This window comes from Cebus imitator, unplaced genomic scaffold, assembly GCF_001604975.1.
Source record: "Cebus imitator isolate Cc_AM_T3 unplaced genomic scaffold, Cebus_imitator-1.0 Scaffold39, whole genome shotgun sequence".
In the NCBI taxonomy this organism is placed as follows: Eukaryota; Metazoa; Chordata; class Mammalia; order Primates; family Cebidae; genus Cebus; species Cebus imitator.
Genome location: NW_016107354.1, coordinates 13,444 through 25,808, shown reverse-complemented (window position 1 = coordinate 25,808; position 12,365 = coordinate 13,444). Strand labels below are relative to the sequence as shown.

At 50.1% G+C, this 12,365-nt stretch overlaps 1 protein-coding gene and 1 long non-coding RNA gene across 24 annotated transcripts in view; both read right to left on the bottom strand.

The window, feature by feature from the left end:
• Positions 1–12,365, bottom strand: part of ATXN2L (ataxin 2 like) — a 14,400-nt gene continuing 2,035 nt past the window's right edge. Inside the window, exons 2-24 of one of the 23 annotated variants that reach the window (XM_017525660.2) lie at positions 12,031–12,067; positions 11,756–11,812; positions 11,602–11,673; positions 11,082–11,232; positions 10,504–10,628; positions 8,109–8,200; positions 7,257–7,457; positions 6,501–6,676; positions 6,226–6,336; positions 4,705–4,917; positions 4,537–4,608; positions 4,212–4,282; positions 3,746–4,041; positions 3,592–3,661; positions 2,894–3,040; positions 2,712–2,784; positions 2,434–2,621; positions 1,948–2,077; positions 1,733–1,854; positions 1,374–1,583; positions 954–1,197; positions 645–804; positions 1–402 (exon numbers count right to left, since the gene is read on the bottom strand). In XM_017525660.2, coding sequence (XP_017381149.1) covers positions 650–804; positions 954–1,197; positions 1,374–1,583; positions 1,733–1,854; positions 1,948–2,077; positions 2,434–2,621; positions 2,712–2,784; positions 2,894–3,040; positions 3,592–3,661; positions 3,746–4,041; positions 4,212–4,282; positions 4,537–4,608; positions 4,705–4,917; positions 6,226–6,336; positions 6,501–6,676; positions 7,257–7,457; positions 8,109–8,200; positions 10,504–10,628; positions 11,082–11,232; positions 11,602–11,673; positions 11,756–11,812; positions 12,031–12,067 — 3,013 coding nt within the window. In that variant the 3' untranslated portion in view covers positions 1–402; positions 645–649. Of the gene's footprint in view, positions 805–953; positions 1,198–1,373; positions 1,584–1,732; positions 1,855–1,947; positions 2,078–2,433; positions 2,622–2,711; positions 2,785–2,893; positions 3,041–3,591; positions 3,662–3,745; positions 4,042–4,211; positions 4,283–4,536; positions 4,609–4,704; positions 4,918–6,225; positions 6,337–6,500; positions 6,677–7,256; positions 7,458–8,108; positions 8,201–10,503; positions 10,629–11,081; positions 11,233–11,601; positions 11,674–11,755; positions 11,813–12,030; positions 12,068–12,365 lie in introns of all 23 variants that reach the window. The other 22 variants (XM_017525663.2, XM_017525684.2, XM_017525662.2 and 19 more) reach the window with 22 other exon arrangements.
• On the bottom strand, positions 9,259–10,497 carry LOC119470744. Its single transcript, XR_005199706.1, has 2 exons — positions 10,375–10,497; positions 9,259–10,062 (listed from the first exon to the last, which is right to left on the bottom strand). It is a non-coding gene; the product is annotated as an uncharacterized LOC119470744 (long non-coding RNA).

Below are 12,365 nucleotides of genomic sequence, written 5' to 3'. Positions count from 1 at the left end.
ACACAGGTCACTCAAGTTAATGGGAAAGAAAGAACAGGGGGCCCAAGTCTGAAGTTATAAATAATAGAAAATAAAAGATCTTCCGTCTCCAGCGGGGAAATAGATGAGAGGATGGGAGGGCAAGACTGGGTGGGGACGGGCAGGGGCAGAGCAGGAACCCCCCACCCCTGCTGGACCCTGGCCCTGCCCTCTGTGAGGCCCCTCCCATTCAAGGTGCTTGGCAGGAATTCCCCAGCTCCCCTGGGGAAAGGGGGGATGGGGGGGCTGGGAGTGGTCCGAGCTGCTGGGGGAAGAGACATAGATCACTCTTCCCTCCACTCATGGAGGTCTCAGGTCGCGGCCAGGACAATCTTCAGTTCCCCGGGGGGTGGAAGGGGAGCTGCTGGGAGGGATGAGATTGAACTGGTTGGAGGGGAAAGAGAAGAGAGCAGGAGCATTAGAACCCAAGCAGCTGTCCCTTCCTCCAATGCCGTCCAGTAGGGGTGTGGGGGTGTGTCTGGGAAGGAGCGGTCTCCTCAAGGTGTCTCAGGGGCTGTCAGAAGCACAGGTCAATCGCTGTTTCCCAGTAAGCCAGAGCCCTCACTTGTGTGCCCAGCTCAGCCCCCCACACCCCAGTCTGGCCCTGTCTGCTGCACTGACCTTACCTCGGCTAAGTCAGGAGACAGTCGGGGTCACTGAGAGCTGGGGAGGCAGTGGGGAGGGGGGCTGCTGGATCACAACTGAGCGAGGACGGAGGGAAGCAAAGGACAGAGCCAGGAGCAAGCCCCTGGCGGCGGCGACTGTGGCTTCTGCCCACCCTACATACTTCACAGACAGGTGCAGGTCGGCAGGCGCCCTGTGGGACAGCCCTGCCTCCAAGACCCCTCACTCCCCACCCAGAACCCGTGCATCCTGCCCCACCTGCAGCCCCTCAGCTCTTCCATGCCAAATTCCCCCAGCTAATGAGAACTCACGAATCCTGTCATCGGCTCCTCCTGGAAATCCAGGCGCCTGGCCAGGCTGCTCACCTTGGGGGTGTCCGATGTAGGGGTAGGGTGAGGGTGTGGAAGCTGAGAGTGCAGGCACCCCACTCTGGGGCACCGCGCCTTGGGGGGGCCCCCCATGACTCTGGGGTGGGTGCAGCAGCATCACCTGGGGCGGGTGGGGAGCCCCAGGGTGAGGGGGCGGGGCTGCTGTGATTCCAGTTTGGACATGGGCCTGTGGAGAACAAAAAAAGTAGCCAGGAGGACCACAGAATCCTGAGACGGACTCTGAGAGCCAGAGTCAGGGAGCACTATGGCAAGGTAGAACCAGGGACTTGGGAGTGGGATGGCCCCATTGCAGACAGGCCCTGGCAAACAGACCCAGAAGCAGTGGGTTGGCTGGGCTCTTACCTGGGTAACATGGGCCATGTTGGTGAAGCCGTGGGGCAGCTGCTGGTGGTGGATGGCATACACAGCGGCTGGCTGGGGGAAGCTGCTCTGAGGGGACTGGGCAGAAGGTCCCGGTGGCAGAGAGGGCGGTGTGCCTGTCAGGGCCCCTGGGTGGTACAGATTCTGCTGTGGCTGTCCACTGCCCAGGTGTGGGGCCTGCCCCGCCTGATGCTGTCAGGGGAAGGGGAAGGTTGAGTGCCACCCAAGCCAGCTACTTGCTGGCCCCTGGTCCTCGACACTGAGAAATGCCTCTAGCTCTATCCCACTCTCCCAATCACCCATTCCTGCCCTGACCACTCGGCACCCCCAACGGCAGGCACCTGGACAGGACTGGGGGCCGCATGCTGGGACTGCGGCTGGCTCCCGGTAGGTGTGGTAGCTGGCTGCGGCTGGTGGGCATGGAGCTGCGTGGCATGGTGTGGGTAGGACTGGTGAACAGTGGCTGCAGCAGGAAAGAGGGAAAACCAGTGCTGAACACACCAGAGAGTGTCAGCGCACAGCCCAGAACAGAAGGGCCAGGCGCAGCAGGACTCACCATAAAGGGCTTGGGGGGTAGGCTGCTCCGCAGAAGGGTACTGAGGGGTGGAGGATGACACGATGGCCTGGGGATGGCTGCCCGACGTCAGCATGCGTGGGTTGCTTTGAAGCATGGGGGCAAACACCGGCTGGCAGGACAGAGAGGGGAGTGGTTGGCACAGCCAGCTAGGAACGTGTCCTCCTGCCAGTCACTGCTTGCATAGCACTGCTCAGGCCTCCTCACAATCACCCTATTGATTCGACATTCACAACAATCCCACCCAGCAGACACTACTTCCGCTACACTTCAGAGATACAGATATCTGATGCCTTGTTGCAGGTGCCAACAAAGCCGGGGTTCAAGCCCAAGTGAGACACCGCCAATCCCACAGCTGGCCAATCCCATCCACAACGCTGCCTGCCACCCCTAGCCAGCTCCCGAGTCTCTGGAGATGGGATCCCTAGCAGGGGCCCTGGATCCTCACTGCCCTCCTGGGCCAGTCACCTGTGAGGGGTAGTGGGCCATGGGCTGCATCATGGCAGGCTGGCCTGGGAATTGCTGAGGGTTGTAGGGGATGTAGGAAGAATAGGGCGTAGCAGCCACCAGAGGCGGGCCAGCAGCTGCGGCCGCCTGCATCATCGGCGGGGCTGAGGCTGGCTGGTGTTGGTCCGAGCGCTGCGGGGGTAGGGAGCCTGGAGGAGAGGGAAGAGAGCAGAGCTCAAGCTCCACCTGCCACTAGGCCCTTAGCAGCCTCACCGCCTGCCCCTCCCAGCCCTGCTCACCTTTTGCTCCCCGGTACTTGCCCTGCTGCCCAGGCACTGAATTAGATACAGGATACGGATACATCTGAGGTGCCTAGGGATGAAGACACAGATGAGGCTGAATGACTTGCTTACAAATGCCCAGAACAGCCCCACCAAATCCCACCCCACTAACCCTGGGCCTGGTCAATCTCTCCGTATACCTGCACAGCTGGTCCCATGTGGATCTGAGGTATGTAGGAGATGTACTGGGGGCTATATAGCCCACTCTGGCCTGCTGTCAGCACCGGGATGGAGGGAGTTGAATGAGTCCGGGGCCCCGGAGAAGTTGGAGTACTAGTGGATTTATTCTGCAAAAAACAAGAGAAGACAATTTTATTTCATATCTTCCCTTCTACTCCTGGCCATGCCTAGAGTAGCAACAGCTAGCATCCATGAAATGCTGGGTACCAAACACATTCTGCACTGATCTTGGTTAAGCCTTGCACTAAATCTTGAGAGATGAGCATTCTCAAATTACAGGTGAGACAGAGAATTTAAGTGATGTCCAAGATCACAAACCTTCCAAATACAAGGACTCAGGCCAAGTCAGCTGGCCCAAACAGAGCTTTTGTTCATGACTACCCCACTCTTAATACTCAAGCCAAATGCCAAGAACCAAAGAAAAACCCGTTAACGCCTCACCAGACTCACTGGGATCTCTGGTCACCCAACCCTGGAGAACTGAGTCCACTTTCCCCAAGCCAGCCCCAAAGTTGCCATCCTTACATTTTTATGGCATCTCCTCACACTGCCTGCTGGTCAAGTGGTCCTTGAAGTGAAGCACTCCCCTATTCATTTTTAAGCCCTGTCCAAGTCTCCCCACAGAAACCAAAGTCCACATTCTCCCATCCCAGCTCACCACAGACAGCAGAGGCTTTGTAGGATTGAACTCCTTGGCATTGGGGTTCAACGTTGATTTCTTCACTTGTCTGTGGAAGAAAGTACAGTAAATCTTCACGGCTTGCTCTCGTCCCTCCTGCCATCCTCCCAGCGCCCCACTGCGATCCACTCACTCAGCAACAGGGCCCTCATCCTTGTCCTCCCCCTTGATGAGGCCCACTGGGGGGCTGCCGGTTTGGCTTGGGCAAGGTGGTGGGGGCTGCTCTGGCCCCTCAGTGCTTCCTGCTGGTGCCAGGGATAGTTTGTCCTCCTTATCCGACACGGACTCCGTCTTGGAGGAGACAGGAGACCCCATGGACTCTGAAGTCAAGAGACCATCAACCTCCTTCTCTTTTCCTTTGGCCTCCTCCTTTAAGATCCGGGGAGGAAAAGGATCCAGGCTGTTCTCCGGTGAGCTACTGGGCTGAAGCTGGAAGGGAGAAATACATACATGGTCTGACCTAGATCCTAGGCCCTGCTTTGTTCTTTCATCCTTGATTTCATCTTTTTGACCCCTACCTAGTCCTCTGCCTCATCTAAGAAGCACCCCTAACTCCTTTAACCTGCCAATATCCCAGCTCACTTCCACAGTTCTCTCACCTTAAACTGGGCCCCAAACTTTCTCAGTTCTTCCAGTTGGAATCGTTTCTGTTCATTCTGAAGACCAGGGACTATGAGAAAACAGTGAAAAAGAAGAAAATACAATACATTCTTTCTCTAATGTGACTACATAGTGCCAGGAGAATAGAGGACAAGTAAGCAAAGAAAAAAGGAGAAACTCCTGAGAATCACAGAAGTGAAATTGTGATCCAAGGGCTGATAAATATTGTTTGCCTCTGAATTCCAACAAACTTCTTAACTAAAATACTCTCTCCCAGACAAAGGAGCATTAGTCCTCAGCAGAAAAAAAAAAAAACACCCTCACCTTTCCCAGCTATCCGAGCCAGCTCCTGGGGCTCCAGAGTTCTCCCAGGTTCCTTGGTAGAGAGTTCTTTTACTATGCAAGGAGAGAGAAATGCCCAAAAGTCCTTCTGTCCAGAACCACGCATCATACTCAACATGCATCCACAGCACTCAAACACCTAGCTCTTACCATCTGTGGGGGCCAGGGAGATCTTTGGAGAAGCTGGGGAAATCGAACCCACTCCAGGATCTGAGACTGATGAGGTCACAGGAATGGAGGCTGAAGAGGTTGGCACTGCCGAGCCGATGGGAGGCTCAGGACAGGAAGCTGAGATTGGGGCAGGTGCAGCAGACTTGGGAGAACGCGGGGGATACATCCGGCCCACTGGAAGAAAATGGGGAGCTGTAGGATGGTTACTACTGGTCGACAGTAGTTAAGTACAAGGGCCGTACTCAAATCAGCAAGAAAGTTTACACACTATACACCTAGGGTCACCAACTTAAATGTATAGAAGGCCAAAGCAGATAACATAAGCAGGTAAATGGCCTGGTAGGCATCATCAGTGACTAGAATGCTTTTTGTTTTTTTTAGACAGCGTTTCTCTCTTGTTGCAAAGACTGGAGTATAATGCAAGATCTTGGCTCACTGTGACCTCTGCCTCCCAGGTTCAAGTGATTCTCCTGCCTCAACTTCCCTAGTAGCTGGGATTATAGGTGGCTACCACCACACCCAGCTAATTATGTATTTTTTTTTTTTTAGTAGAGACGTGGTTTCGCCACGTTGGTCAGGCTGGTCTCCTGACCTCAGGTGATCCACTCCACCCCACTGACTGGAATGCTTAAGGGGGTAGGTAGGATACTGTCCCAGTCAACTCGAGCTATGCAGCAAGGCAAGCTCAGTTGACAGAACTTCCCGTAATTCAAAAGAAACTAAAAATTTTCTGGTTTCTATTATTTTGTTTACTTATTTAGAGACACGGTCTTGCTCTGTTCCCCAGACTGGAGTGCAGCCTCCTAGGCTCAGCGATCCTCCCACCTCAGCCTCTCAAATAGCTGAGAGTGCTAATCTCTGAGAGGACTCAGGTGCATACCATCACGCCCAGCTAATTTTTAAATTTTTCGCAGAGACGGAGTTTTGCTATGTTGCCCAAGTTGGTCTTGAACTCCTGGGCTCAGGCAATCTGCCTACCTTGGCCTGTTTTAAAAACTTAGCAAATAGCCAGGTGGATCACGAGGTCAGGAGTTCGAGACCAGTCTGGCCAACATAGTAAAATTCTGTCTCTACTAAATAACAAAAAAAAATGAGCCAGGTGTGGTGGCAGGCACCTGTAATTCCAGCTACTGGGGAGGCTCAGGCAAGAGAATCGCTTAAAGGGAGTCAGAGGTTGCAGTGAGCTGGTGCCACTGCACTTCATACTGGGCAACAATGTGAGATTCTATCGCACACACACAGTCAGCAACTGATTCAAATCTCAAAAGATGTCTGCCAAGCAGACACAACCCATGGATTGCTAGGTTGAGATTTCTGCACCAGGGAAACTGAAGATTTCTTTCCCAATATGACTAAATCCCAAAATCCCAAAACATCTATCTTAAAATCATCTCCCATTCCACCATTGTAACAACTGACATATTTATCAATTTATAAAACCGATGAAATTTATCAGTTTCTTTCTATCCATTTCTTCATCCGACACTACTGAAGCTTTACCTGCAGGAGGTGGTGGAACAGAAGTTTCTCCAGAAGGCCTATTACTGGGCGAAGACAGAGTCTTAGCACCTCTCAGAGGCCGCTGCGCCTTTGGAGACATGCGGGAAGGGCCTGTTTTTTTTAAGATGAAGAAAATGTCAGAAGAGGCAGACAACCTGCTACATTACGTTCCCACCAATGCAGCATCATTGCAACCCACCGAAACCCCTGCAATTACCCTCCCAACCTCCTCAGCATCCCCTTCCCTGCCCTGCCAAGTTTACCTTGTAACTCACCTCCATTGATACCACGGGCCTCAGAACCTGGGCCAGGGCTACTATTGTCCAGATGGTGAGGGCCACGAGGTGGCAAAGAGCTAAGGCCAGGCCGCCCGCCCCGAGAGCTGCTGCATCGAACTCCTCCCCGGGGTCCTTCCCGGACTCGTTGAGGCAGAGGGATATACTTCCCCTCCCTGAGGGAAGAGTTCAAATAAGGCCAGGTAGCCACAAAACCCACGTTTTAGAAAGACGAAGCCATTTCTTCTTCTAAAGTCTCCCACTTCTGACCCAAACATACACACTGCCTGGCTCTAGCAATATCCCACTTGAAGATCTGCCCTAGTTAAATGTTCTGTGGCTTATGATCTTATGTGACATCAACTGTTGAGCCAACCAGCCTGGCCAGTGCTCCACAATTCTACAACTCCTGACCTATAACAAAGGTAAGGTCACACTGTAGTTCCAGGGGGAGCTTCCATAAGACACACATAACGTAGTTATATTTCACTTTTATAAATAGAAATAGCATATATACATAAATGAATACAAAAAAAAAAAAAAGCGAAAGTAAACCAGAGTTCCGAAATGTTTCTTTTCCTAGATCTACAAGCTTCATTCAGCCTTGTTACTTCGGGCCAATTATATAACCTTGCAGAACTTCAACCCCAAGCCTATGTATGACATTTCACATGGTCTTGAGGCTTAAACTACAGCACACATCCATTAACTCTGGGCCCAGGCCTCAGGACAGTCCCAGCTGTTCGTGACAGTCACCTGGACGCCAAGCTGGGGCTCTCCCGCCCTGAACCCTGCCGCTGCACTGCACTGTGCTTCTCCTCTTCAGTGCGCCCATCATCATTCTCCATGGCGATCCGTAGGCGGTACTGGGGGCTTGATTCAATCTCTCGAGCTAACTGGGCCGCACGTAGCTCTCGCTGACGAAACTCTTCTGAGTTGTCCTTTTCTAAGGGCACCCTGAGACAGCACCCACAGACCACCACCATCCCAGTGCCAGGGGACAAACAGGAAAAAAGGAAAAACATTTCAACCAGTTCGATCAACACTTCAGGCACCTAAGTATTTAATCCTCTCAACTCAGTATCTGGGTTTAACAGGCACCTACTGCGTCTCAGGTAGCCTTATCTGTAAATGTGAGGAACACTTAGATGCTTAAAACCTTTGGCCAGGCGCAGTGGCTCATGCCTGTAATCCCACTTTGGGAGGCCAAGGCGGGTGGATGAGGCCAGGAGTTCGAGATCAGCTTGGCCAATGTGGTAAAACCCCGTCTCTATTAAAAATACAAAAAAATTAGCCAGGCATGGTGGCAGGCATTTGTAATCCCAGCTACTCAGGAGCCTGAGGCAGGAAAACTGCTTGAACCCGGGAGACGGAGGTTGAAGTGAGCCGAGACCATGCCACTGCACTCCAGGCCTGGGTGACAGAGCGAGACTCCATCTCAAACAAATAAAAAACATCTGAGGGAACAGTTCCACAAGGCGGAACAGGAACAGGAACAGCAACCCTGGACACCCAGGGAAGAATGAGCAAAGTTCTACCTGGAAACCTGTCTTCTCTTAGTAATCCCACATCCCCAACACATCACCTGGAAAGCACCAAGACACTCACGTATAAGAAGAAAGACTGCTATCATAGGTGGTCTTCACACCGTAGTTCTCTTCATTGAACTTGAACATTTCATTGGGGTCCCATCCATTGGACTGGGGAAGAAGAAAGGAGGCTTTAAAATCCAGCAAGTAAAGCAACGACGACAAGTCACTTTCCTTCCATCAGGTTAAAAACTCTAAAATGTGACCAAATTGGCTGGGCACAGCGGCTGAAACCTGTAAAAGCCGAGGCAAGAGGATCTCCTAGGCCAGGAGTTCAAGGCCAGCCTGGGCAGCATAGCAAGAGGCCATCTCTACAAAAAAATAACATAACAGCCAGATGGGGTGGTACATGCCTGGGGTCCTAGCTACTCACTACTCAGGAGACTGAGGAGAGAGGACCACTTAATCCCAGGAGTTTGAGGCTGCAGTGAACTCTTATGGCACCACTGTACTTGGGCCTGGGCGACTGGCTGGACCTGTAATCCCAGCAGTTTGGGAGGTGGGCGGATCACCTGAGGTCAGGAGTTTGAGGCCAACCTGGCCAATATGGTGAAACCCCATCTCTACTAAAAATAGAAAAATTAGCCATCCACGGTGGCGTGTGCTTGCAGTACTGTCTGAGGCTGGAAAATCACTTGAATCTGGGAGGCAGAGGTTGCAGTAAGCTGAGAATCAAGCCACTGCACCCCAGCCACCAGCCTGGGCGACAGAGAGAGACCCTGTCTCAACAAAAAAAGAAAAAAAGCGCCCATCTCAAAACTAAGTGACCAAACCAAGAATGAAAAAAATAGGAATGTGGCTGGCGAAAGTAATCAACTAATAATTGTAATTACTAACTGCAATTGTTACTAACTACTAACAACTACAGCACAAATTAGCAATAACTAGTAAAACTGCAAAGTCTTAAGACCTAAAAATTTTATTTCCAAGATATCCCAGTGAAATTCTGGCACATGTGCGTGGTGAATACGCATTATAAAAGTCCAGCAAGATACTACAGCTAGTAGCAAAATAATGGCAAAATGCAGATAAGAATACAATTTGCTGTGCATACATACGTGTGTAAATATAAAGACAATACACAACAATAGAAACAAAGAACTAGATCCACGTAGCACCACAAGAAATTCAAAAAGGCGAGAAAAGCCAATTCTTGTACAAACTAAACGTAACAAAACAATAATGTATTTATTCATAAGACATTTGTTTCTCAATAGATGGTCTCACTATGATTCCCAGGCTGAAGCACAGTGGTCGTTCGCAAGTTCAATCATAGTGCACCTCAGCCTCCTGAGTATCTGGGACTACAGTTGTGTACCACCATGCTCAGCTCTATTCATGAGGTTTTTTTGTTTTTTGAGACGGCCTCACTCTGTCGCTCAGACTGGAGTCCAGTAGCACAATCTCAGCTCACTGTAGCCTGAAACTCCTGGGCTGAAGTTATCCTCCTGCCTTGGCCTCCCAAGTAGCTGGGACTTACAGGCATGAGCTCACTACACTCAGCCTCATGAGAGATTTTAAACACCTCAGAGTAGCTGATTTGGGAAAGAGAAATGGACCTATACAATAATCTATACTTTTTGTTATGCTGAAAAATAACTTGATGCAAATGTTAGCAGTTGTTAATTATAGATAATAAGTAAGGTGGGTGTTTTTGTGTATGTGTGACAGGGTTGGGCCAGGCTGGAGTGCAGGTGCTGTGACCACAGCTCAGTGTAACCTTGACCCTTCCCAGGCTCAAGTGATCCTCCCACCTCAGCTTCCCAAGTAGCTAGGACTATAGATACATGCGACCACACCTTGCTAGCTTTTATGTATCTTGTCAAGAGAGGGTTTTGCCATGTTGTCTGGGCTGGTCTCAAACTCCTTGCCTCAAGTGATCCACTGGCCTTGACCTCCCAAAGTGATGGGCCTACAAGCATGAGCCACTGCCCCCAGCTGAGACTAGGTTTCTACTTTGCTATTTTCTATGCCTTTCTTTTTTTTTTTTTTGAGACAGAGTTTCACTCGTTACCCAGGCTGGAGTGCAAATGGCGTGATCTCGGCTCACAGCACAACCTCCGCCTCCCGGGTTCAGGCAATTCTCCTGCCTCAGCCTCCTGAGTAGCTGGGATTACAGGCACACGCCACCATGCCCAGCTAATGTTTTGTATTTTTAGTAGAGACGGGGCTTCACCATGTTGACCAGCATCGTCTCGATCTCTTGACCTCGAGGTGATCCACCCACCTCGGCCTCCCAAAGTGCTGGGATTACAGGCTTGAGCCACCGCGCCCGGCTTCTATACCTTTCTATTTGTTATCTGACCATCATCAATAGGCAGCAGTAAATATTTCTCTCTCCCCTCAAATGAACCTCACTGTCAACAACTCATTCTGTCTGTCCAGATCCAAGTTCCCAGGGAAGGAGACTATACCATGTCGGACTCAAGGTCGTAGTCATCGCTGTTGCTGTCACCCCCCTCCCAGCGCTGAAGCACCTTCTCTTTGTGTTCCCCATTCACTTTCGAGTTCATGGCAATGGCTGAATCGGTGAACTTGTCTGTGGGGGCAGAGGTGAAGATCAGGAGTCAGGCCATATTTCACAGACTTCTTTCCAACATCCCCTAACCCCACTCCCCACAAGTTGTTCAGGAGCAAGAAGTTTAAGAAGCCCAGAGTATGTGTGCCTATGTGTCAAGATGGCCAGCGGGTAGGGAGGCAAGAGAAAAAGTACAAAAAGCCTATCAAGATTATGATTCCAAAGAAAAAATAAGTTAAAAACTAAGAAAATAGGAAGAACCGCAACACAGACTGGAATTCATCCCATTATGTATTAGACATCAAGACATCCTTTTAAGAAGAAAAATCCAGCCACTTCCCTCAGAAAAAAAAAAAGAAAAGGCATTAAGGCAAAAAAAACGAAAAAACCCAAACACATCTACATGTTCCACCTGCACGCAAACTGCCCTCTATGCACACAGAGCAGGTCTGAGGTAACAGCCTAGGACAGTACCTTTAGTAGCGTAGTTGAAGTCAACATTTCGGAAGTGAACGAGCATGACATCACTTGGCTTAAAGACCATGGTGTCCACAATGTCCTCCCGACGAGGGCCACCTGCTGGCTCAGATGCTTTCCGGTGCACAGCATCCACTGCTAGTTCAAACTACAAACGCCCCATTCCCCACACCCTAGGGTCAGTTTCAAGAAATGTGAAGGCAAAAATAGCACTAGCTTTCTCTTATACTTCCCAAACTTTTCATGACACCACATCCTCAATATGCTTGGAACCAAGTGCATTGTTTTCTCGACATGAGCCACAGGACTTAGCAAAACTCACAAAAATTTAAACTTATTTAAAACGTTAAAGTACCCAGCCCTCAAATTTATCTTTTTTCCCTGCAGCACTATTCAGAACAGGCCTACAGAAACAACTAAAGGCATAATCTGACACCACCCAACTGACACCTTCAATGAACCTATTTCTTTCTCCTCCTCTGCAACTCCAAAAATCATCACATTTGAGTACACTGACCTTTGAGCTTAGCGTCTTGAAGATACCCTCATAGGTGGTGCCATTTTTCACCTTTACATCACAAGTGGAGCCCTGACAGAGAGGGAAAGATAAGAGTATCTCCAGAAAATGGATGCATTACGTTCCTTAACCCAGGAGTTAAGTACCAACTTACCACAACAGCTGTAAGGAAATGCAGCATTCTGGAATTGTTGTAGACGCCTTCAAACACCTGTCAGTTAACACGAGAGAAAGAATTAAAGGAATAACCAGTCAACACCTCACTTTCTTTTCTAAATGCACACACTCTACTCATTCTGCTTTGTGTGTGCTGGGCCCACAGCCCTCCTGAGTATACCAGACTCTCTCTAGACCTAATGTGCCCTAAATTCCCACATTATGCATTGTTTAGGTCCATGTATCTTAAAGAGGGTGGGAGGAGACACTCACAGGTGACTGTGGGGGTCCCTTTCCTGTGCTCTGTCCCCTATAAGAGAAACAAACAAGAAATTATTTAAGTCTGTTCAAGCCTTCTTAGATCACTATGAAATTAATGTTCAATTCCAGAAGCATATACCACTTAAGGATGCTGATTTAGACTACAAAATCATTAATCAGTAAGATTTTTTTTTTTTTTTTGAGAGGGTCTCCCTCTGTTGCCCGGGCTAGGGTGCAGTGGCACAATCTCAGCTCACTGCAGCCTCAACCTCCCAGTCTCAAGTGATCTTCCTGCCTTGGCCTCCAGAGTAGCTGGGATTATAGGTGGGCACCACCACTCCTGGCTT